The sequence below is a fragment of the Leptonychotes weddellii genome, chromosome 2 (assembly GCF_054177405.1).
Source record: "Leptonychotes weddellii isolate Sample4059 chromosome 2, ASM5417740v2, whole genome shotgun sequence".
Taxonomy (NCBI): domain Eukaryota; kingdom Metazoa; phylum Chordata; class Mammalia; order Carnivora; family Phocidae; genus Leptonychotes; species Leptonychotes weddellii.
In genome coordinates this window covers 70,412,886-70,439,540 of record NC_138370.1, presented here as the reverse complement: position 1 = coordinate 70,439,540, position 26,655 = coordinate 70,412,886, and the positions used below count along the sequence as shown (strand labels likewise).

At 37.2% G+C, this 26,655-nt stretch overlaps 1 protein-coding gene across 1 annotated transcript in view; it reads right to left on the bottom strand.

Annotated features, from left to right (window-relative positions):
• Positions 1 to 377: 377 nt before the first annotated feature.
• GYPA (glycophorin A (MNS blood group)) overlaps positions 378 to 26,655 on the bottom strand; it is a 35,707-nt gene continuing 9,429 nt past the window's right edge. Inside the window, exons 3-7 of the mRNA XM_006734928.3 lie at positions 10,483 to 10,578; positions 7,957 to 7,995; positions 6,209 to 6,294; positions 4,687 to 4,761; positions 378 to 1,638 (exon numbers count right to left, since the gene is read on the bottom strand). Of these exons, the coding sequence (XP_006734991.1) occupies positions 4,702 to 4,761; positions 6,209 to 6,294; positions 7,957 to 7,995; positions 10,483 to 10,578 (281 nt within the window). The 3' untranslated portion in view covers positions 378 to 1,638; positions 4,687 to 4,701. The remainder of the gene's footprint in view (positions 1,639 to 4,686; positions 4,762 to 6,208; positions 6,295 to 7,956; positions 7,996 to 10,482; positions 10,579 to 26,655) is intronic.

The following is a 26,655-nucleotide window of genomic DNA, read 5'->3' as shown; positions in this document are numbered from 1 at the left end:
CTATTGCCTTTGATTTGTAAATTACTTTAGAGACAAGCTTAGTCTCCTGTTCTCTCTTGGCTCAACATTTTATTTTTATTGAAAAAATACATTTAAAATTGCCTTGGTGCTTGAGTAATTCACTTGATTAAATTAACCCAATAATACTGCTAAACTACTTTAAAAAATATGTAATAACAGAAATGTGCTATTCTTTTTTTATTGTTATAATAAAACATACATTATAATAAAACATACATACATTACATCATTAGTTTTTGATGTAGTGTTCCATGATTCATTGTTTGCGTATAACACCCAGTGCTCCATTCAGCTATTCTTATTTTCAGTTAAATAGTCAATTTAACACAAGAACACTCTCAGAACAAACAAGTAGGTTAAGATTTAGATTTTGTAATTTATTTTAAAAAATTTAAGTTGCCGGGCCCAAATATGTACACAATATTATTTACTTAATTATCACACAATGAAAAGCCACATGGATTTTTAGTAATTTGGAAATAGACTATTACAGGAGGGTACTTCTCTGTTTTTATATTGCTTTTTAAGTTTTACTATAAATGAGTGATAGCTGTATGGTTACAAAGCCTTCGTCTCATATCTAGAATTTCTTTTGGATTATTTAGGCTAATTTTCAAAGCTCTATTAAGGACAAAGTAGGGCTGGATGGATTAAAGAATTCAATTGAGAATATAGAACAACCTATTAAAATATTCACCTGCTTGTCAAGTTTGCACGTCTTATTGCATTTATAGAGTTATTAAGTTTCATTATACTGCATTTAGAGAGTTATTAAGTTTGCAAGGAAAAGTCATTAATTCTTCTCTTTGTCAGGACACCATGACCTCTTACATAAATAACTCTGCCAGGGGAACGCAATGCATCAGTCAGTGCCCTGAAAGAGTTAACACTCGACCGTCAGAAAAATTCTTTTAAATAGGTCATTCATACATGTATAACATCTCACTTCTTAAAGTGGGAAAACCCTTTTGTGTTGATTTATGCATTAGAGGATGAATGTGTCATTTTATACATCTATATCTATGTTATCTATAACGTATGTGTTTACACATGCATATACGTAAGGCATCTCCAAGCACAAGCTTTATGAGTGTGACTGAACTATCATCATCATCAGTGTCATACCCTATCTTGCAGTGGAAGGAAATGTTAGGATCTCAGGTCCCCTTAATATATTTAAAACAATGACAAGTCTCAGAAGTTTGGAATGAGAACTTAGATACCATCCAGACGTTACAAGCCTTTCATTTACAGCACAATCATTGAACTACAATAAAATCGAATAAGTCATAAAGAACTGCAGGTGAAGCCAACTGGAGTTTGGGGATCAGAATTCTAAATCAATTAATTATAAAAATAATGCTAACACACAAAAGCAAGCATGAAAGGAAATAATTGTTCTTCATTTTGAAATGTTAATGAGTAGAGACATTTTCCATCATTGAGTCACTGGACTCATCATGATGAAATTTTCATCCTGAAGTTGTACTGCTTAGGAAGGTGTACAATATATTGGAGTATATAATTCACACATTCATTTTTCTTTTGACTGAAGTCTTGTGTCTTTGACTTCTTCCAAAATTTGGCTTGAGGAGCAGATTCTCATGAATTGCTTTTCTGTGGAAGGATTATAGAGGGGGAAAAAAAAAAGCAATAGTATGAGACATAGTTCTATTTAAGCACAATAGGAAATTAATACATAGAATACACTTCAGAATTCTACATTCTCACAGAGTTGTCCTTGAATATAATTATTAGGAAATGAAAGGAATTTTCTTTCAGATTAGCATTATTAGAGAATAATATGTAAAGAAAGAATTTCTTAGAAAATCTATTCTAAAAGCCTTAGATAAGGCACAAACATAATTACTCTGCTCCTAAGTTCTACAGAGATGAGAAGCTAACACAGAAATTGTATGGGGGCTGAATATAGTGAGAAGGCAGCAACTGATAAGTGAGTTGAATTACATATATGTCTCTGAACCTCAGGCAAACTCCCTCATCTATAATCTTTCTTGGGAATAATTTTGTTCCTTGGACATTAGCAAGGAGCAGTCTGTACAGCACCTCACTGCTAAATTCCTCTCTGATACTAGCACGTGGGAAAAGGGCGCTGGGTTTGTCTCTTTCATCAAATCTGACCCTCAACGTTTCTTAGCTAGAAAGTTGGATTTATGTTACTCCTGGAGAGTACACTAAAGGGATGAGAAGAACTTTTGCTCTTGTGAAAATGGAGTGTTTTCCACAGTTTTCTTCCATTTGGGTATCACAGGAACTGTGTATCCCAAACATTTTCCTGTGAGAAATGAGTTATTGGAATCACCCACGGCCACCACGATGGATAGCTAACTCAGATCCACCTATTCTCACTTCCTATCAGGTATAAACTATGCGCAAGTTCAAGGGCATTAAAGTAATTCATACCCTAACATTTCTAGTTCTTGTTGAGATGACACGGTCCCTCTGTCTCTTATTGTCTTTGACTTGCACATTTCTTTTCAGCAGTATGCTACAAAAATAGGACTAGAGCATTTTTGAATACTTTATATATTTCCCAATATTTCCTGTGAGGTGGGATCAGATTTTATAAACCATTTCACTAACTTCCTAAGACACATTTAATAACTTCATGTGCACAAATATGGGGAAATGAAAAGAAGCCTGAAATTTGGTTCATCTGACTTTCCCCTGTCTTTCCACATATTTGAGGCATGAACTGGGAACAAAAGCATTCATCTTGCTAATATAGAAATGGACATAATTCCCTGGGGACAGCATAATCTGTCTTCTCCCATGCCTTTTGTCATGTCCTTCTGCCCGTAACTGCCTTGTCTTGCCCTGGGTAATGTTCATGGCTTTGGGTGGTAAGTGCTCCATTTTAGAAATAGCATCAAAACATATTTTTTTGAAATAATGCATAATGTAGATTAAAAAACACGTATTAGTTCCACCTGCAAGTCCTATAACAAGGTAGCCTTTAGTAAATGAAGTGAATCTGGCACATGACTCCAAACTTTGTTAAGTATCAGCAGATTGGGTTTTACTAACCTTTTTCCCTGAGAACTTTGTATATGCCATTTACTCTACAGAGCATGACCTTCCTGGGACTAAGTAATTATGTAACAATCATGGTTAAGCTTCAAGAACAATCCACAAGATAACTTGATGAGGCAAGTCCTGCCTATAGGTTTTGTAGCTGGAGTGAATCTTTAAAACTTTCTTTCCTCACTGCAAAGTCTAGGAAACCCAGTAAATCCTTTGAAGATAAGTGCTTAGTCCCAGGTTAAAACTAGAATCCAAAAATGTACAGGTCTTCAGTTCTATCATGATTTTTTAAAGAGATTTTATTTATTTATTTGAGAGAGAGAGAAAGAGAGCTGGGGGAGGGCAGAGGAAGAGGGAGAGAGAGGATCTCCAGCAGGCTTCCCGCTGAGTGCAGAGCACAGGCAGGGTTGGATCCCAAGACCCTGATCATGACCTGAGCCGAAACCAAGAGTCAGATGCTCAACTGATTGAGCCACCCAGGAGCCCCTGTCATGATTTTTTTTGTAATTATGGAAAAACCTTAGTCAATTTTGTAGGCGGAGTTAGGTCCTTTTTACTTGAGCCTTAGAGCCCATCCTAGAGATTCGTTCTTGATGGACATTTCCCAAGATAGATATCACTTGGGCTTATGCTTCAGGTGACATCTAATGGGAACTATATGCTCAATTATCGAGATTATACAAGGGGCCATAATGAAAGAAATAAATGAAATTGGCTTGGTATTTAAGCCAATAGCTGAGGCAGCAACCACTACTCAGCTCTTAGGAATTCCTCTCATGCTGGTACAGAGGCTCCGGAGTTATTAGAGTTTACATTTCTTTCTCTAAGGGAGTACTAATATTTGGGTGTTTTTTAACGTAAAAATCTCCTATTTTTTTAAGTTGGCAACGAATGCTCTTTTTAAAAACCACTCTGTAGGCTAATACTGTTCTGTGTGAACAAAATTCACCTGCAGTTTTCCATGTGTTGTATATCTACTTAACACATGCAGGTGGAAATGAAAACAGGGGACTAAATGACTGGCCAGTTGTGCAGAGGAGGTCATTTGGGTGTGGAGCCTTCATTACTTATTAGAGCTAACAGGCATGAGCACTTCCTATGGCCAAGAACTGTTCTAAATGCTTTACTTGTTGTAGCTCATTTAATGAAACTCCATGAGGTCAACATTTTCATTATGTCCATATTAAATTATCTCCACATTAACTATCATTATCTCCATAGTAGGAGCTTGCTCACAGTTACACAGCTAGTAAGTGTTGGAGTATAGATTCAAATCCAGGTCTGGCTGTAGATCAGGGGTTATTAAACTATATCCACTGTAGGGTCTCCTATACACAACTTTGCAGTTTGGAAAATATGAAGTATACAAAAGAACTTAACTTTTGCTTTTACTTATAGTATTTGTTTTACCTTTTTTTTTAAAAGACACTTTCTGCCTAAGGAATAATTTCACTATGCTGAAGACAAATGTTCAAATAAAAAAAAATCTTACAGAGGTAGCATTGATGAAATAGAATATAAATGAATCCTAATTGGGCATACCCCTCCCAACTCAGAAAGAAGTAACTAATTTATTTCCCTCCAAAAAAGGCAAAAGGCATTAAGAATATTAGCACCAACCTGGATTCCTTGTTTCTACAAAATTTCAGAGTCTGCGTCTTCTGGGGATGAAGATTGGACAGGAAGTGAACTTTTCTATGGATAAAAACCAGACAAATATTAATGCCACAATTTTAGAAACTTAAGACCTTATAAAGAAAAATGCCTCAAGTTCAAAACTTTTTTTGTGTGTTTTGGCTAACGTTTGTTTTCTTTTGATTAAGGTGTGCTTTGTAGAGGTTACTTTCAGAAAAATTCACAATTTCATAGATATTTACAAACTTTGATTTCAACTTGTATTGATCTTTTGAAATAGTATTTGATATTTCCATAGGTGAATTAACCCCAGACATTGACTTTCATATTTCCCTGCTGTAATGAAAAGCTAAAATGGAAAGGGTTAAAAAAAAAAAGAGGTAAGGTCTCTTAGCCTATTGATCATGATCCAGTTTTTCTATATACAAATAGAAGATTTTCTCTGAATTTTGCCAACTAAGTATTTTATTGACTTTTCTAGATTTTAGATCATCAGCCAAGAGAGACGACAACTCATTTTGACATATCCGCTCGATCACAAGGAGATGATTTTCCCCCAGTGTTTATACAGTGGACCAGAGAACTCATCACCTTACATTCAAGTCTTTACAACATCCCTCATATCACAACAAGCACTCTCAATGACTTTTATTAAGAAGTATTCTTTAGAGAAGATGCATTTACATGGAGTGATGATAATCAATCATAGGTTTAGATCATTATAGAAGTCACCTACTAGAAGTTGTTGTTATACCCCTGTCATTGCAAAGTTGTTACCCCTCTAAATAAGCCTTTTTAAAAGAATATATATAGTGGTTATAGTGTGGAGATCACAAAGAGAGATCAAGAACAGAGGATGAACGAGAACTCAACTGTACCATTCTTTGGTGACCAGATGCTTAATAATCTAGGATTACATTCTAATTATGGCATCAGAACACACACACAAATGTTGTATCTTAAACATCTTAGATATAAAGTTATAGTAAAGGTTATGTGCTTTGGAATGCTGTGTCATACGGATTTAAAGTTAGCTTTAGTGATGAAGAAAATCACTAAACACATGGAAAACACATGGGTGGGGTTTGAAAAATTTGTATCAGGAAATATGAGACTAAAAAACAGCAAAAATTTTAAACATATGTAAATATATCATGTTATTTTAAATATTTTGCACACAAGTTAAAGTACATACTATATTTAGAAATTTGATTGTTTCATCTATATCCATCAAACTATATTAAATTAAGCGAGACAAAAACTTTGGAAAATCTTTCATTGGGAAAATGGGGGAGAGTTTTATATTTTGGGTTCCTTTATAGGGCAAATGCAAAAAAAAACAAAAAACAAAAAACATTCCACTAGAATAACCCAGTGACTTTTATGTGTCCAGTTGAAAAAGATGGGAGTTTTATGCAGTTTTGTTTCTCTTTGAGTTTAACTGAACTCAGAGGAATAGAGTTGTTCACACCAGCACTTACAGCAAAATTAAAAACTGAATTCTCACCTTTGTCAGTTGGCCAATACAGAAGGCAAATGAGAGGATAGTTATAATGATACCAAGCATTACTGCGTAAATAATCCCTATTATCACTATGGGAGAAAAAGAGAACAGAAAATTACAAAAGTATGAGATAAGCTAACTCATATCAACTAAAAAATAAAACAGATAAAATCAGAGTAATATCACTTTGCCTTTCTATAGAAAATCCATTAATATGCTTTTATGTATATATATATTTTAAAAAATTAGGTTTTTCACAGTAACCATGTGGGAGACTGGAACTTTGAGCACTAACATCTTTGTGCAAGGTCACACATCTAATGACAACCAAGGCTTCAGAGTTCCAACTCACTCCCATTGTTCTTTACAGGACCCCACAAGCATAATTATGGAGAAGAGCTATGTGGGCATTCTACCTTGATATGGAAAAAACCACAAACTCATAGTTTCAAAGTTATGAGAGAAAATAATGTCTTGATGTACAAAAGGGTATTGGGCAGATCATTGAATCAGCAGTTTTGGAGGAAATAAACTCAATATAATATACACTAATATGATATAAAATGTGTACACCAATTAGTATAATTCTAATGTAATATACAAAATACACTACACTGGAAATCTACTAAAAATACTTCTCAAATCTTTTACATGTTGAGAATGAAACAAAATTTAAGTTAGAGGTAGTCTTGCCTATTCATGCGTATTTGTTGTGCTTTCAAATGAAGTAAATAGAACTGAAGGCAAGACATACAAGTAAAATGGCATGTTTATTTGGTTAGTTTATATTTAAAAGACTTATTACTGATTTTTTAAAAAGTAAAAGTAGTTTTTCCTGCCACTGGTATTGCCCAGCCTTCCTGTCCATGTAGCTTTAACTCATGAGCTAGTGACTCGATTCTACAATCCATTTTTCTTGTGTGAAGAATGGATGTAGGCCAAGTGTGAAGGGAGGCTTAGAAAGGCGGAATAGTAAATGAGCACATAAATCAACCAAAGCCAGATCCACAGCAGCACCTAAGAAGTGGGGATGGCAGTCCTCCAGTCAGAGAGGGTTGTGAGGATAACCCTAAAGTGGTAGCATAGGGCCCCAAACAAATCAGGATTGAGATATAAATGGTCTATATTTATTCCTGATATGTGCCAAGTAATCAGATGATTTTAAGCTCCTTGCTTTCTTTACAAGTAGGAAACAAGGAAGTTCAATTGTTTTATAAGCTTCTACGAGACTTCTCTCAAGTACCCATGGTTGGTTAGAAAGTTAAAAAATCTAAATTAAAAGAAAAATTATCAAATTATGTACTGCTAGTTCCAAAATATTTAGGAAAATAAGAAATGCATATTTTAATTTTAAAAAGAACATATTTTCCTTGCCTTTACAATTTTGTATCATGAAAGTTAAAAATATACCCTCTTCTGTTTTAAAACCTGATACTTCTTGGGGTGCCTTGGTGGCTCAGTCAGTTAGGTCTCTGACTCTTGGTTCTGGTTCAGGTCATGATCTTGGGGTCATCAGATGGAGCCCCACATTGGGCTCTGTGGTTAACATGGAGTCTGCTTGAGATTCTTTTGTTCTTCCTCTCCCTCCCCATCTGCTCCTCCCCACTCTCTCTTTCTCAAGCAAATAAATAAAATCCTTAAAGAAATTAAAAAGATAAAAATTGATGCTTTTTATTTTCTTAGGCATTTGGAACGAGCAATGTGTCATTTAAGATGAAATTATTGCGATTCTATGTCAAGTATTAACATACCTGGTTCAGATAAAGTGTGGTCAATTTGTTGCCTTGCTCCTAAAAACACAAAATTTCAAAATAAAGTCAGAATATATAGGGTGTATCTTTAAAGTTCCATTTTAGAATTACATTATTTAGTGAGTTTCTTTTTATTAACTGTGTTTGGGAAGCTATTGTTCAATTTTAAATAGTTAGCTAGTAAAACTTCTGAGGCAATGTGTCAATTTTAACATTAGTAATTCCACTATCTACTTTCAACTACCCAACAGGTATTCATGGGTCAGACTTTAGCAAACCATCTCCTTAAATGAAGGAAAGGGTATGAGAAAGTACTGGAAGAACCACTTATTGACTTGTACAAGAAGCAGTGCATTTAAAAATACATGTAAAATTGCGGAGAAGAAGGGCGACCCAATGAGCCATCACCCCACGTAAACTTCAGTCCAAACCCAAGAGAGGTCATGTTGGTACCAACTTTCTAGCTTTACACCACAGCCGCCATCTGAATCCAAATCCTTATTGTGTCTCATCTGAGCTTTTGACCACTGTTGCACTGGATTTCCCATCTGCAGAAGTTTCTGGTTTGTTGCCTCAATGCACCTGAAGGCACCACTAGCGTTCACCTGATTATGTTTCTTTCTCTGCAGTCACCAGTGTTATTTTATGTCATGAAGTAGTAAGGATATTGCAGCCTTACAGTTTTCTTGAATTTAGTTATTACAAATAACATATGTTACCGTATGGTATCATGTAGTCAGGGACTTGGCTATATTGGGTCATTCTTTAGAGGTTATGTTTAAAGGTTAATGGGGGCTTGTCTTCTCTTTCTTCATGGCAGTTGATAGTTGTGGTTAGTGTATGAGCCCTGGAACAAAACAGGTGGGGTTTCAGTCACAGAATCTCTCGTACTAGTTATGTGGCCTTGGACAAGTTCCTTAATTGCTCTGTGCTTTAGTAATTTCTTAGGCAAAGGAAGATTGTAATACCTATCTCTTTGGCTTCCTGTGAGGATGAAATTAGGTAATGCGTGAAAACACTTACAATGCCCCACCATGCTAGCCATTATTTCTAGGATTCAGGGCATGTAGCACTGCGTGTCTATATTTGACCTTTAAATGCTTTCCGGTTGGACACCATCCTGTTGGCTTCACATTGAAGTCACTTTGAAAATTAGATTGTTTCATGGAACCTAGAAGCCTAATAATTAGTTCCCAGCCTTAGCCTAATTTTCTTCCCCTGGTCTCTGTTCTTAAAATCTGCTGCTTCCATTTATCCCAGTGCATTTTCTCCATGTTTCTATTAGGTAATGATCCTGCAGCTACTCTAAGTATTTGCTGAGCCTTTTTAAAAAAAATCTGGAGTATCCTGCCTAAACCCCACCTACAAGAGATAATTTCCCTTTCTACTTTCAGCCAGCTCTTGTGAAGTCATCTTTTTCTGAGAAAAATAGCCAGGGACAGCGAATGAGACCTGACCGCCCTTCTCTCATGCCCAGTGTGGCTTAAGAGTTCTCATTTACTAGGCAGTTACGATATGTCAGGCTCAGGGTGAAGCAATTTCTTATTTGATCTCTAGAGAAATATTGTAAGATGAGAACTATGGGCCCATTTGAAAATGAAGGGGACAGAAACCCCCTGGGGACCTCACTCAGGGTCAGCAGGTGGGACAGCTGACCCTGCATGGTTTGACCCCAGGCCTCCTCACCACTGCACGATGGGTCCCTTCCATCTGGCCCACCATTTCATGGTCACAGTCAGCACTTATGTGCTCTGCTAGGTTGTTTTAATTTCTTTAGCCCACAGTATTATTTCTGCGTGATATTCCAGAAGTGAGAATTCCTCTGGAGTAGGGATTGCGTCTACTTGGCGCTGTTTCTCAGTGTTGGTCACAGTTTTGCCACAGTGATGGGTCCAGTTGAATAGAATTGCATCATAACAATGAAGTCCAAAGCAACTATTTTAAAACACGAACAAACCCTGTTTTTTTTTTGTTGTTGTTTTTCTCTTTTTTCTTTGTTTGTTTCTTAAATTCCACGTATGAGCGAAATCATACGGTATTTGTTTTTCTCTGACTTATTTCACTTAGCATTATACCCTGTAGATCCATCCATGTTGTTGCAAATGACAAGATTTCATTCCTTTTTATAGCTGAGTAACATTCCATTGTGTATATGTACCACATCTTCCTAATCCATGCATCTATGGATGGACACTTGGGCAGCTTCCATATCTTGGCTACTGTAAATAATGCTGCAGTAAACGTAGGGATGCATATATATTTTCCAATTAGTGTTTTCATTTTCTCCTGGTAAATATTCAGTAGTGGAATTATTGGGTCATATGGTATTTCTATTTTTAGTTTTTGTAGGAAACGCCATACTGTTTTTCACAGTGGCTGCACCAGCTTGCATTTCTACCAATAGTGAAATAGTTGAAGGGCATTAAGAGTACATCTCCTGTGATCATATTATTGTACACCTGAAACTAATACCATACTGTATATTAATTATACTTGAATTACAAAAAATTTAAAAAATGAACAAACTTTGTCCCCTGTCTGGAAGTTGTTGGTGTCTAGTAACCAAAGTGTCTTGTCCTGCACCAGGAGTGGTGAGTGATGGTTTCTCTGTGGAAACTAAACCTGTAGAAAACAGAAATTGAGAAAAAGATCAGCAATGAGGTCACTGAGTGGACTCTAGAGCATATCATAAAATGCAAATTTATCCCACGTCCCTCCCTGTGGCAGCTCCAGAATTTCTACATAGCAGGGGCTTACAGATGAGGAAAGTATATCTTCATTTCCTCATGTGTAAAATGATAAAATCTGCCTCAAAATGTCATTGTAAGGACTAAAGTAGTTTTGTGCATGTGTGTACGTGTACACACCCACATTAGTGGAGTACTTGGCACATAATGAGCATGACATACATGTTGGTTATAATTTTTAACATTCTTATAAAGGGAAGAGAGACTGGAAGCTGCTTTTGCATGGCATTTTCCATAACTTTGGGAAATTGTCGATGTTAAAGAAAGGGAGAGGCTCATGATGAAGACATAGGACGAAAGTTCTGCCCCGTGCCTTCCTGTCTCTACCTCCTTGGTACAATTCTACTTCGCTGGTAAAAATTAAAACCAAGACATGACTAAATTCAATTTTCTTCTGGCTTGATAGAGGGCGAGTCAATTCTAAGGTTCCCCACCCATACTTCTTTTGTCTCTTTCTAAAGTAGCATTTCAGAATTTTAATAGAATTGTAGGAAATGCTGGCTCCAGTCTAAGATTACTGGCTGAGGACCCAGATAACCAAGTGATGCAATGAATTCTAGGTTATTCTTTAGAATAAAAACATATAAGCACACAAACATGAATACAAGGTATGTATTCTCACATATCCTTTTAAAATCTCATTAAATATATTATAAATTGATTTTTATAATTAAATAATTATACTTATATTTTAAAATTTTATAAATATAAAATTTATAAATTATTATATAAGGTTTTTATAAATTGGATTTTTTGTTTTACAAAAGTAATCTAGGATCGTCTGGGTGGCTCAGTCGGTTAAGTATCTGCCTTTGGCTCAGGTCATGATCCCAGGGTCCTGGAATCAAGCCTGCGTTGGGCTCCCTGCTCAGCAGGGAGTCTGTTTCTCCCTCTTTACCCCTTCCCCCCTCCCCTTGCTCATGGTCTCTTGATCTCTCTTTCTCTCTCAAATAAATAAGATCTTTTTTTAAAAAAGTAATCTAGATTCAATGAAGAAAAGTTGGGAAATACAAGAAAGCACCAACAACAATATAAAAGTCATCTATTATCAAACCACCCAGAGATGGACACTTTAAAGATTTTGGTGTATAGCCATCTGAAATTTAGCTATTGCATCTAAATATAGGATCATTGTGTTTAAGTATGTATAAATATGTAAATAGTGTTTAAAATATATATACTACAGACATGTACCCTATGTTGTTGAATAATCTTCTATGACAAGATGTTTAATGGCTATATAGTATTCCATTGTATGAATGTATCATAGTTTAATTATCAATCTCTGACTTCGAGCTTTTATGTTATTTTTATGCTTCTGAGAGTTATAAAACACTCTTAGATAACCATCAGCATACTAAACTCCATGCATTTATCTCTGCTCATTGCTTTGAGACATTCTAGTGAGGGAAATGGTGCCCAGGTATGACGAAGATGGGGTGGAAGGGCACCTGCAGACATTCCCCAGAGAGACTGTCACCTTGGCTCCTCAACTAAATGCTCAAGGTTTCCTGGAGAATCCACACAGAATTGAAAAATGTCTTTGACATTTCTGGTCAGTCTACTCAAGGACCAAGTACTAAGATCTGCCTCTTTCTACCAGCTGCTAACGAATCCTTTCCCCCAAATTGTGCAGGCAGTGTTCATCGTCCCTTAACTGTCTGCAATGTTTTCTCCTCTCTTATAAATTCAATTTTCATCTTGTTCCTCCACTTGGTTCTACCACCTGATTCATCACATGTATTTAAACAATTGCTACACAAATGAGCTAAATAGCATAGTAAATAACATATATCTCTAAGTTAATCTTTCTTTTTTTTAAATATTTTATTTATTTGACAGAAAGAGAGAGAGGACACAAGCAGGAAGGACTGGGAGAGGGAGAAGTAGGCTTCCCGCCGAGCAGGGAGCCCGATGCGGGACTTGATCCCAGGATCCTGGGATCATGACCTGAGCCGAAAGCAGAGGCTTAACAACTGAGCCACCCAGGCACGCCTCTAAGTTCATCTTCGACACTCAAGTGTGATGATTTAAAAGATAATGTAAGAAGAAATACCTGATGATAGCAATACCTGATGATAGGAATTTTAAGTTTCAACATACATTGAAATCAAAATTATGGAAAGGAATATTTTTATGAAGAATCAATGAAATTACATAAAAATATAAAAAAGGATAACTAATGAACTAAAATTATCTATAGCTCTTAGTTAATGTTACATCTCCTTTACACCTTTCAGTTCAGCATAATTATTTACAGGTAGGGCATACATTTATAATCACTTTAGGACACCAAATGGGTTCTTTTGAGACATAAAACTTGTTTCCAGGGCTGCTAGTTCCCAGGGCTAGCTCATTTTGAATCCCCTCAGCATTAGAACAGTGTTTTGCTCATAATAGGTATTCAGTGAAATACTAATAGTTATAAATTTTTAGCTAATTTCTTATAGAGAAACAACCAGGTGAGTTTGCAGATTGCATCTAAAATGAACATAACAGTGAATTAAACAAGCCATATGGCAAAGTGGCATCCACAGAATGAGGACAAGCATATTTGAAAAACATGCATTCACAGAAGACCAACAAAATATTTTCAACATTTCAATAACAAGCACATACTTTTAAGACCAAAAAAAATCTAAAACTGAAAAACAAAACAATCCACACCAAAGTTTTTAAGAGTTAAAAGAGTTAAAATGTTAAAAATTTAATCAAAGCCATTGAGGAGTTTTGACTGTGAACACAAATATGCCCTACTCCAGGCTTCCTACTCTTCCGCAGGACATCAAGGACTGCCTGAGTGGGGATTTGCAGGGGTCAGATAGGGAGGTGCTCAGTCTATGGGTGGGTACCCTCTCCTCTTTGTGAACACCTATAAGACCCTGCATGACCCAGCTCCCCACCTGTCTCCCCGTCTCATTGCTTGCCCCTCAACCTTCTCTCTCCAGGCTCCAGCCATGCCAGACACATTTTGATTCCTCAAGTGCACCATACTCTTAACCATGCCCATACCTTCATGCCTCCTCTTCCCTCTGCCTGATGTATTCCTTCCCGCCCCCATCTGGCCTAGCTGTCTGCCTTTCAGGTCTCAGTTCAATACCATTTCCTTTTGAAGATCCTTTCTTATCTCTCCTACTTGGACCACAAACTCCATCAAGTACCCAGGGCTTGGCATGGTGTGGTAAAGGCTCAATGAAATCTTATGATTGACTGTTTGTAATCCAGATATGTCTTCCAAGGGCCCCAGTGGTTCCTGGAAACCTTGGGTATTCATTCACTTATTCATTAGTTCACAAAATTGTTTTAGCATGCCTACTTTGTGCTATGTACAAAGAATACAATAACTAACTAACTAACTCATGGTCTTCCCATCAAGGAAAGAGACACAGCGATTTGATCTAAGTCTCATAATGTGTTTTAGGTGGTGGTAAAGTGCGGCACGAAGGAGGCTGTGGTCAATTCTATGGGGAGGAGGAGGAGGTGGAAAGAACTCGGGGGGGTGTTTTTGGAACTCATTTTGCAAGAACTCTAGGATTTCGACTGTGCGGATATTTAGGTACTGAGTCAGCAGTGCCAGCCATGCCCTGGAGTTTGACACATCGCTGAGGGATCTGCAAGCATCTACGGGGCTACAGCACAACATGTGAACAGAACAACGCCACGAGCAAACAAGGGAAACAGATGAAGAGGTTAGCAGAGTGCAGGAGCACCGCGTGTTGCCGGCCCTGGTAGGGAATTCGGACTGTATCCTTAAAAGAGTGGAGAGACAATAAAGGGCTTGAGGCCAAATTTTCATTTCGGGGAGATCACTGTGAATAGTAGGTTGGAGGATGTGGGGGAAAAGAGCTTGCCCAGAACTCATCCCAAGAGAACTCTGCCTCGTGTTCAGTAGTGGCCAAGATAAGCAGGCCCTTTGTAACCAACCCTCCCTCCTCACAGAGGGTCCTTATCACTACTTGGCCTTGCTTTTGGCGGAGAAGACCTATAGTCTCAGGGCTTACTGGCATAGAAAATGACAGCATGTTGTAAGAAAAAATATGGCAAAGACCCAACAATAGGATCTAACATCTCTTAAAACAGGTACTTTAGTGCTTTGAATTTTAAACAAATGAATAAGCAAAGTATATATAACTCTTTTTTTTTTTTTTTTGGTATTGATATGAGAAGATGCTTAGGGAGACAGACCTCATTAAAGTAAATTTTGAACTTTATCAAAACCATTTTCAGTCTCTAGCAAATAGATGTCTTTCTTCTCCAACAGCTATTTCTCAGAGGAAATGAGCATTTAGTGGAAATTTTGTTCGGAAGAAGTAGAGGCTGAAGACCAAGGTTCTAAACTGTAGTCAGAACTCAGGAATATCTAACATTGAAGGCAACACATTGTTTAGAGAAAAAAAGTCCTTGAGGTAATTTCCAAAAATTACATATACCTGATTCAAGTCCCAACTGAGAATGTTGCATTCTACTACATAAAAACTGATTGGTGGTCAAATTGATTTGAGGTTGAAATTTTCCATTTATGTTCTTAGAAATGCCTGCTTTAGTTCTCCAGATTTAGTTGCTTTGATGCAATTTCTTATTATAGTCACCTAAAGTCACCAACACAGTAAGTAAATAAATACAGTAAATAAATGCCCTAAGAGCAACTTGATAAAAAATGTTTTTAAACATCATTTCCTCAACAATCAAATATCTGGAACTGATCTATAAAAGGATCTTTGTCATAGTCTTCCTTCCATTTTCAGAAAAAAAAAAAATCTTGTATTTCAGTAGTAGTTAATACCCATGCTTGCTCAGAAGTATTTCTTACTGAAATACACAGTTTACAAAAAAATGTCAGCTTGAAGGATCAATAATTTTGCTCACTCACATAAGCTTTTCTATTTTCTAGCACTTAGCTAAATTTTAAAGAACTTCCTGGTTATTCTAAGATAGATTTACATGGGACAATTTGAAGAATTTTATCAATCACTTCAAATTAAATATACTAGCCTCTGGTTGAAAAATGTCATCTAGGAGAAACGAAAGAAGTATCTCTTTGTACATTCTCACGTGCTTAAGCTACTTTCAAAATTCAAGGTAAGGAAACTAAAATCCCACAACACGTACCCCTAACAACCACCAGGAATGTTTTGATGCTTACATTTGGCAGCAATAGCCCTCAAGTGTGTGTGGTTCTCCCACATTCCTTGGGCCCTAATCAGCTAACGGACATCTGTAGACATATGCAGTTACACAAAGGTGCAAAATTTCTGTGAATAAGGGGATTTTAAGCAGGGCTTTTTACAATAGAATCTTCAGTTGGGTTGACTAGGTCAAAAGCATCCAAGCAAATTTGTAACCATTAAACAGCATACATGGTTTGCCTATACCTCTTAAGGACAGGGTTATGAGAAACATCTCTTTTTTCCCCCCCTAGATTTCTGTAGCTAAATGAGCTTTCAACAAATCCGATTGCATCGTTCGCAAATTAAAGGTCAATTTAAATATTGTCCTCTTTAATTCAGAATGTACTTTTATACTTTATATTACAAAGTCTCTTGGAACATCTAATCCAACTTCCTTACTTTACAGATAAGAAATTGATATCATAAAAATTAACTGATAAGCTCAGTTTAACACAACTGGTAAGGAAGAGAACCAAGACCTAATTCTGCTGATTTCCAATAATATTTCCATTTCTAGGTCTGTGCCTGGTTGAAATCTTGCCAGCAAGATTTCTTAGATATTTAGCATATTAGTTGGTGAACATCAGGGTGCATTGAACACACACAAAAAGACAAATTCCTTGCGATTCTGGGGTCCTAAGGGCTAGGAGTTTTAAAATAGTCATATATTCTTCATTTTGATTTTTTCACACCAATTTCTTGTACTAATTACATTATATCTCTTAGCCCTCAGTATCTTCTTGCTATAGCTACGAAGAGAAACCGTTTTCTGTTCTAGTAATATTGACATGAGGGTCATTTTTTTTTAAATCTGTTCACCTCTTCTAGGAAGAACACATCCAGACTATACCCGAAAAATTCCAGTTCTCTAGGAGAAACATATATAGCTTGAGGTATTACAGAAGATGTGTCAGCATCTGGCTACCCAGCACTGCACATTTCCTTAGTTGCTCTGAAATGTGTACTCTGAAGTTCTTACCCCATGTCTACTTACAATGACTCACCCTCTGAACCTTGAAGGATGGGAAGAATTTTAGGTAGAAATGTGGAAGAGGGGAATTAAGGTCAAGAAATAATGTGAGCTAAAATGCGGACAGAAGAGTTGCAATGTGCATTCATGTGGAGACCAGGGGGTAGCCAGCAGGCCAAGGCTGGTAAACCTCTCAGACTGACAAGAGTTTAAAGTTCAAGTGGCAAATTAGTGCAAAATAAAATACAAGAGTAGCTGCAGCAAGGCCTCAAACTCCTTGTTTAAAATTTTGTTTCAGTCGCCAGACACTGAAATGGCATTTGCTATGGTACTTCTTACAAAGTACATTACAGGAACTGGAACTGAATCCCATAATTTTAGGTTTGGGAAGGGTGTAAGGAATGAATGAATATATACCAGCCAGAATATTAAAGATTCCAAATTTTCATGATTGTATCATCTCACACTTACATAGTATCTGAATCTTTCCCGAACATTAACCTCTTTTGTCTCTTATCCTCAGTGCTCTGACCTCACAGTTGCTCACTAAAACTCTACCAGCCTGAGACATCCATGTGTTGAGGCAGGGAACATGAGAAGGCCCCTGTCACTGTTCCCAGTGCACCAAAAAGTGGGGCGACTTGTGGGCCCACGACATGTTAGGGATACAATGGAGAATAGAGGTCCAGTCTCCTGACACTCTCTTCTATGCTCTACCCACCAAATCACATGGCCTTCCCAAACAGTTGACATTTCTAACATGAAATGTTATAAGAAAGAATAACAATAAAGTGCAATGTTGGACAAATACCCTATATATAGTCTTGCTTAATGCGCAAACTTCCAGTAGTGAGCTCTTGTCTCGATGTGATAAGGCCAGCTCTTGCAGCTGCTGGTTTGGGTTTGGTTCCCTCCTGACTTGCAGTTGATAGAAGTCTTATCTCGCAAAAGCAAACTCTTACAAGAACACACCCTACATATGAAATGCCTTAAGTAGTTTCCAAGTCAGAAAACTAACTTTTCTAAGTGCTATAGTTTTTTTGTTTTTTTTGTTTTTTTGTTTTTTTGGGTTTTTTTGGCATTGTGATGACCATGAAGATTGATTGATAAATTTATCTGTGGAAGTTTTACACAGCTAATTTGTGATCAGACAGAGAAAAAAACTCACATCTCCTCACTTCCAACTCAGTGTCTCTTTGGCCATACCCTCTTGTTTTATACAGAATGAATATATAAATGGGGATCTTGCCTGTTCCAAAAAAATGTTTGGAGGACGCTATTGCTGTGAAGCAGTATTTTAAAGGAAATATTCAGTTTTGCTCTTGAACCACAGGATTGACAAATTCAATCCGGGTCGAGTTTGTAATAATATAGCCAGATGTCCATCCTATCTGTTGTCATTGATTTTTCTTTTCTGGAAGGATTTTAGGAAGCTAAAATAGCCAATTACAATTTAGAAAAATTGAGTTTCCTAAAGAATGTGATGACATTTGAGCCTAGTGTTTTGAATAGCCCTCAATATTTTGTTTGAACTGTCTGGTCAAGAGCTCTTAAAGAAAGGAGCAGCCTGTTAACTGGTGAATTTCGTGAGCGAGGTGTCCAATGCAATGGCCCAGTTTCTGCTTATCTACAGAGTGGCATGCTCTGGCAGCTCCCATGCAGCCAAGTGGTCAGACTTCTGCCTTCCTTAACTTGATGGAATAACAGCTCCTCATTGAGTCCTCATTGTGGACTAGGATGATAACAGCTTCCCTCGAGGAACCTTGAATGTGATAGCTTGATTTTGGACTGCCCATCTGCTGGCCATCCTCATTGTCCCAAATCATCGTTGAGGCAGCAGGGATAGAGAGAAAAATCAGCCTCTTATCTCAGCCACTGCACTTTCTTCAGCCCAGACAGAAAGAAAGCAAGGGATACTTATCTCCACTATCCCAGTGAGAAAGGAGGTCAGAGTTCTAGTCCTGGCTTTGCCACTAACTGGTTGAGGATCTGAATAGGTCACTGAATTTATCTGGGTGAAAGTTTCTTGCTTCTAATATGAGAGTAATGGAACAGATATCGCCTGAGGAACTTCACTAGTCCAAAATCATGGACATTTATATGGCTGAGATAATAATATTCGTATTTAACACGTTGCCTATTCACTACATTCTGGGTATCCTCTCCTGCCATCTTCAAGACAATTACCTGAGTGCATAATATTATATATTAATCATTATTTGTAGAGAAAAATAAAGATCAGAAACATTGCCTAACTTGCCTAAGATATTCAGTTGATAAATGGCAGAGCTGGGTTTTGAATTCAGATCTAGTTGACTGCAGAATTGTCTCTGAAGGTCTACCATGATCTACGCAGAATAAAAAGAATGAGAGCAGCAAATAAGTTGCTTCCAGACATTAAATTCTCAACAAATGTATGCAACAACTCTCAAGCAAGCCTTCATTTATGGCAAATCAGGGCTAACTGAAAAGATACAAAAATAATAATTCACCTTGTGCATAACCTGAGATGGCAGGGGTGTACCTCTACCATGGAAGTGGAGGGTGCATAGAATGGAAGTAGCCACATTATGGAAAGACAGATGTTACTGGTTAGTAACAACTTGTTAGCTGGAATTTCACTTTTTTGAGCCAAGCTTCTTCCAATCCAGTTACTACTGCCTACTCCAAATCCTCAGAACCAGAGAGGATTTCACATACTTTAGGTGTGCCAGCTTTATTTAAGACATTGGCATTTTGGTAGCTGAACTCCCTGCACACATTAGGTTTGAGCTTAAAGAAGTTAGGCAGGATGTGAAAAATTCTAAAAGTGAAAATTTTATCCCAAAGTTCTCACACCACCGATACTTTCTGCTACCGGTTGAACAACGACAAACAGCAATAATAGAATTCTCAATCCTGACTGCATATTGGAATCATCTGGGGTACGCAGGCCTGAGATTCTAGTGTGTTGCCAGCAGTGAGAGCCATTGCTCCAGACTAAATTCACATGTAGAAACTTCATTTTCCTGGGTTTTGAGATCTATTCTTGTATTTCCTAAGGTTCTTACATCACTCTTATCTAGAGCTTGAGCAAATTCAGAAAACAATTGGATATTAGCCTGAGTTGCTTGAGAAATAATAACACTCACCATTTGTCATATTAAACGATGGCATTTCTTGTGATTTTGTCTTAGAAAAGTCCCTCTCCCCCACATCTGATTTAACTTTATGCGTTTTCCAAAGGTAAGTTCCTCAGTGTGTGAACATACTGGAATATGAACATAGTGGAATGGTTCAGATGGAAACGTGAGTAGTGGGCCAGGAGCCTCACACCCTGTGTCCGTGGCCCCTGGGAGCAGCTCCAAGGAATTCCACAAGAACTAAGTTGGGAAATCCTCAGTCTAAAACTGAGTTTTCAAATTGCGATATGAGATCCCTTGTGGAGGAGTTGGCAGACTTTCTGTAAAGGGACAAAGAATAAATATTTTAGGCTTTGTGGGTCACATGGTTGGTTTCTGTTACAACTTTGTCGTTATAGTGCAAAACCAGCCATAGACAGTATGTAAGCCAAAGCATAAGTAAGTAAGTATGGCTTTGTTCCACTAATTGTTTATGGACACTAACATTTTAATTTTATGTAATATTCACATGTCACAAATATTCTTCTTCTTCTGGTTTTTTAAAACACTTAAAAGGTAAAAACCATTGTTAACTTGAAGGCTGTACGAAACCAGGTGGTAGACTGGATTTGGCTCCCGGGCTGTAGTGTGCTGGTGCTTCTGTTAAGGTATGTAGAATCTCTGGCTATGGAAGTCAATCATCACTATTTTTTAGGGAGAGCTCCTCCAACATGTAGTCAGCATAGTGAGTTCCTATAGTAATTGGCCTTGAAATCAATTCACTGCACGTTACTACTGCATTAAAATATTAAATTGTATAAAATAGAAGAGAGTGCATCACATAATAAGGACAGTTATTATTTTGTGGAATTTTGTTTCATATAGGTTTATGTATTTGTGTAGAGTGAGTTGCAGCGTACATTCACTACGTCTTAATCACATTTGAATGCGTCTTGAGGTTGAGATACCTTGCTATCCCTATGTGAATACCTGGCCTCCAGAGGGGCTGAGGGAATCAAGAGCCCATGACACAAGTGAGATCCATTCAAGGCACCTGTGAGCTGTTGGCTAGTTGGCTCCATCCTAGAACAATCTTACCCAGCTTTTATAGGGCCCATAAAAGCAGTTGGAGTTTCTATATGTACTGTGCCCCTTTAAAACGACTTTGGGGTTCTGAGAGAGAATTCTTTAAAAACATAAAGTTAGCCAACAGGATAATTACAAAGAGGCTATATACCTTCAAAACACGTAAGAGGATAAAGGCAAACTGACCATCGCAGATATGTCAAAACATCAGAAATAAATCATTAAAAAAAGAAAATATGGAATAAAGATAACAAAAGATACTAAATGTCAGTTGTGAATCCATAAATGCATATAAATGAAATTTCCACATTAAAATACAAAGACCTTTAGACTGAGTCAAAATAGACAGGAATAAAGGACCCCAACAAATGTATGCTAGATCACAAGGAACACAAATAAAACAGAAGAATGCAAAATGTGTAAAGAATAAGTGCAAAGGTATATTAGACAAATTAAGATAAATAAAAATAGGAATCAAAATTTTAAAAATAGATAAAGTAGAATTAAAGGCAAAGACATTTAAAAAGACATGGAGGATTAAGTGATATTGTTAAAGGGTATATTGCACAATGATTCTTAGGTAAATATGGACCATTATATCCCCAGAACATAGCAACAAGAAATACCAAGCAAAAGAAGAAATTGACAGAATTACAATAGCAGTGGAACAATTTTAACAGTGTTCTCCAACTGTGATAGATTGATGAAGCAAAACAATAAACACCGACAGGACTTGAAAAACATCTGGCTTGCAATCACAATGATTGATGTTTACTTTTATGGAGTAATAAGTCAGTGAGAATAAACTTTATCATGTGTTGCTGCCTTCTATACCCTCATTTCGAAGTGACATTGCTGAATTGCCTGACAAGATGCTTTTGGGATCTGCACCCGACAGAATAGTTCAGGGAGGACTCCAAGAGGCATATTTGTGCAGTGTTTCTCCTAGCAGGATGCAATTTCACTGCCACAATTCCTCTTGCCAGTTGCCTTCAACCCATGTACTATTCTCAGGTTTTGTACTTGGGGATTACTTTATTTCATTTGATTTTTAAATATAATCGTGCCTGAGAAATAAGTGGGAATCATCAAAGGGAGATCCTAAGATAAAAAGTCTATCTAGCCCAGATTAAAAGGAACAAAAGGCTAACATCATAGTCACACAATTTGGGCTCACTAACTGCACCAGAAGGAGAAGACAGACCATCAGCCTTGATTACAGTCTCTGCGTTAGAGAAAGCACGAGCAGACCACTGAGCAACATTGTTGCAAGAGTAAGGAAGAGCCAAGCCTGGAACATCACTCTGTAAGAGAGAAATCAGGCAATTTAATGTATTGAATAAGTGCACAGATTCTAGAGCCAGCGTGCATGTGTTCAAACTAATTTCCCTAACTACTAGCTGAGACCTTGGGCCGTGTGGCTAATCACTCTGTACCTTTGTTTCATCTTTTGTGAAATGGGGATAATAATTGTCTCTATCTTACAGGTTATTGATTGAGTTAAATGAGTTAAAATATGTCTAAGTTTTGCACAAATAGAAAAGCCAGTCTTAAATATGGAATTGTTAGGAACCACAAATAACCAAACTAATCTTGAAAAGGAACAGAGGTGGAAGACTTAAACTTCAAAATTTCAAAACTTAGTACAAAGCAACAGTAATCAAAACAGTGTGCTGCTGCTCAAAGAATCAATGGAAGAGAATTGAGAGTATGGAAGTAATCCCATACATATACCAACTGATTTTCAACAACGGTGCCAGACCATTAAATGGTGAAACAATAGTCTCGTCAACAAATTGTGCTGGGACAACTAGTATCCTAATGCAAAAGAATGAAGTTGGATTCTTATCTCACACCATTTAAAAATATCAAATCAAAACACGGACCAAAGACATAAATATAAGAGTTAAAACTATAAAACCCTTAGTTGGAAACATGGAGTAAGCCTCTATGACCCTGGATTTGCAGTCAGTGGTTTTCTTTTTAAGATATGATGCCAACGGGCACCTGGGTGGCTCAGTCAGTTAAGTGTCCGCCTTCGGCTCAGGTCATGATCCCAGGATCCTGGGATCAAGCCCCGCATGGGGCTCCCTGCTCAGCAGGAAGCCTGCTTCTCCCTCTTCCCCTGCCTGCTGCCCCCCTTGCTTGTGCTCTCCCTCTCTGTCAAATAACTAAATAAAAGCTTTAAAAAAAGATATAATGCCAAAATATATGTAACAAAATTTTAAAAAGTAGATAAATTGGACTTCATCAAAATCAAAAACTTTCGTGTATCAAAGGATGCTCTCAAGAGAGTAAAAAGAAGATCCACAGGGTGGGAGAAAATATTTGCAAATCATCTGTCTGCTAAGGGTCTAGTATCCAGAATACATAAAGAACTGTTATAATGTAACAAAAACACAAACAACCCAATTTAAAGATGGGCAAAGAACTCAGGTAGACATTTCTCCAAGAAGATATACAAATGGCCAACAAGCACATGAAAATATGCTTAATACCATCAGTCACTAAGGAAATGCAGATCAAAACCACAATGAGATACGACTTCACACACCTACTAGAAAATAACAAGTGTCTAATCGCAGGAAACAAGCTGAGGGTTGCTGGAGTGGGGGGTGGGGTGGGAGGGATGGGGTGACTGGGTGATAGACACTGGGGAGGGTATGTGCTCTGGTAAGCGCTGTGAATTGTGCAAGACTGTTGAATCTCAGATCTGTACCTCTGAAACAAATAATGCAATATATGTTAAAAAAAAAAAGAAGACGAAGGTAGCAGGAGGGGAAGAATGAAGCAGGGGAAATCGGAGGGGTAGATGAACCATGTGAGACGATGGACTCTGAAAAACAAACTGAGGGTTCTAGAGGGGAGGGGGTTGGGAGGATGGGTTAGCCTGGTAATGGGTATCGAGGAGGGCACATTCTGCATGGAGCACTGGGTGTTATGCACAAACAATGAATCATGGAACACTACATCTAAAACTAATGATGTAATGTATGGGGATTAACATAATAATAATAATAATAATAATAATTAAAAAAACAAAAAAAACTCAAAATAAAAATGACATATATCTGTAAAAAAAAAAAAAAAGAAAATAACAAGTGTGGCTGGAGATATGGAGAGACTGGAGCTCTCATACACTCCTGGAGGGACTGTAGAGTAGTTCAGCTTCTGTGGAAAAAGTATGGCATCTCCTCAATAAGTTATATATAAAATACCATATGACCCCAAATTTCTAGTCCTAGGTCAACTCAAAAGAGAATCAAAAACAGATGTAAAAAAAAACCTGTACAAAAATCTTTATAACAACACTATTTACAAAAGCCAAACAAGGGGCGCCTGGGTGGCTCAGCTGTTTAAGCTACTGCCTTCGGCTCAGGTCATGATCCTGGAGTCCCAGGATCGAGTCCCGCATTGGGCTCCCTGCTGGGCGGGGAGTCTGCTTCTCCCTCTGACTCTCCCCCTCTCATGCTCTCTCTCTATCACTATCTCTCTCAATTAAAAAAAAAAAAAAAAAAGCCAAACAAGTAGAAATGACCCAACGTTCATCAACTGATGAATGAATAGATAAAATGTGGTATATCCATGCAATGGAATAAATACAACCTGGATGAAACTTGAAAACATTATGCTAAGTGAATGAAGCCAGACATAAAAGGCCATGTATTGTATAATTACATTCATATGAAATATTCAGAACAGGAAAACTGATAGAGACAGAAAGCAAATTAATGGTTACCAAGGCTGGTGGGAGGGGAAATGAGAATTTAATGTATCTGGTATTTCCTTTTAGGGTTATGAAAATGTTCTGAAACTAGATAGTAGCTATGGGTGTACAACATTGTGAATATACTAAATACCACCAAGTTGCATATGTAAAAATGGTTAAAATGGTGAAATTTGTTACATGTATGTCTCTACAATAAAAAAATTAAATATATGTACCTGAATGAGAGTAGTGCTTGGCACTAAATAAATGCTCTATGAATACTGGTATTATTCTTTGGAATCTAACTGTATGCAGAACCTAACCTATACTATACCAATCTAGAGATGGATATGCCAAAGATGATTAAATAACAATTTATAGAACTTTGTACAATAAAGATGACATCTTCCTTTCTAGTGCTTACATATAATAATTTGGGTTACAAAGAAACTCAACCAAAATCCCAAAGTGGAAATTATATAGGGCATAGTGTCTGACCACAATACAATAAAATGAGAAATTTATATGGGAAAAAAGTGAAGGAAATAATAAAATTTAAGGAAGTAACCAACTGCAACAAAGTAAAGTATTAATGCAGGAATTATTGACTATTTTGAAATTGAAGCAAGAACACCTTTTATCCAAAGTTTAGTCATAATGGCCAAAAGTAAACTCACAAAACACACAATCTCAACTGATCATTATTAAACAAAAAATGATAATAAATAAAATGAGCAAAAGAATAGCAAAATAAAGCTTACAGAAATTAAGGAAGGAGTCAATAAAGATAAGAGCAAAAATGACTAAGTATAAAATACTGAAATTGATTAATATGTCAAAATATTTTTTGAAGAATTAATAAAATAAACCATTACAAGTTTCAATCAAGACACATTGAGAACATAAAACACAAATATGTAATTTTAGGAATGAGAAAAGATGCATAAAATTCACAGATAACATTTTTTTTTTTAAAGATTTTATTTATTTATGTAACACAGAGAGACACAGCGAGAGAGGGAACACAAGCAGGGGGAGTGGGAGAGGGAGAAGCAGGCTTCCCGCCGAGCAGGGAGCCCGATGCGGGGCTTGATCCCAGGACCCTGAGATCATGACCTGAGCCGAAGGCAGTCGCTTAACCGACTGAGCCACCCAGGCGCCCCTCACAGATAACATTTTTAATTAAAAACCATTAATTAAAATAAAACATACTTATCAAATTCAACACCCAAAGAACAAATAATAATCCAATCAAGAAATGGGCAGAAGACATAAACAGACATTTCTCCAAAGAAGACATCCAAATGGCCAAAAGACACATGAAAACATGCTCAATGTCACCTGGCATCATGGAAATACAAATCAAAACCATAATGAGATACGACCCAGCAATTGCACTACTGGATATCTACCTCAAAGATACAAATGTAGTGATCTGAAGGGATACATGCACCCCGATGTTTATAGCAGCAATGTCCACAATAGCCAAACTATGGAAAGAGCCAAGATGTCCATCGACAGATGAACGGATAAAAGAAGTGGTATATATATATACAATGGAATATTATGCAGCCATCAAAAGGAAATGAAATCTTGCCATTTGCAACGACGTGGATGGAACTGGAGGGTATTATGCTGAGCAAAATAAGTCAATCAGAGAAAGACATGTATCATACGATCTCACTGATACGAGGAATTCTTAATCTCAGGAGACAAACAGGGTTGCTGGAGTGGTGGGGGGTGGGAAAGATGGGATGGCTGGGTAATAGACACTGGGGAGGGTATGTGCTTTGGTGAGTGCTGTGAATTGTGTAAGACTGTTGAATCACAGACCTGTACCTCTGAAACAAATAATACACTATATGTTAAAAAAAAGAAGAAGATAGTAGGAAGGGAAAAATGAAGGGGGGGAAATCAG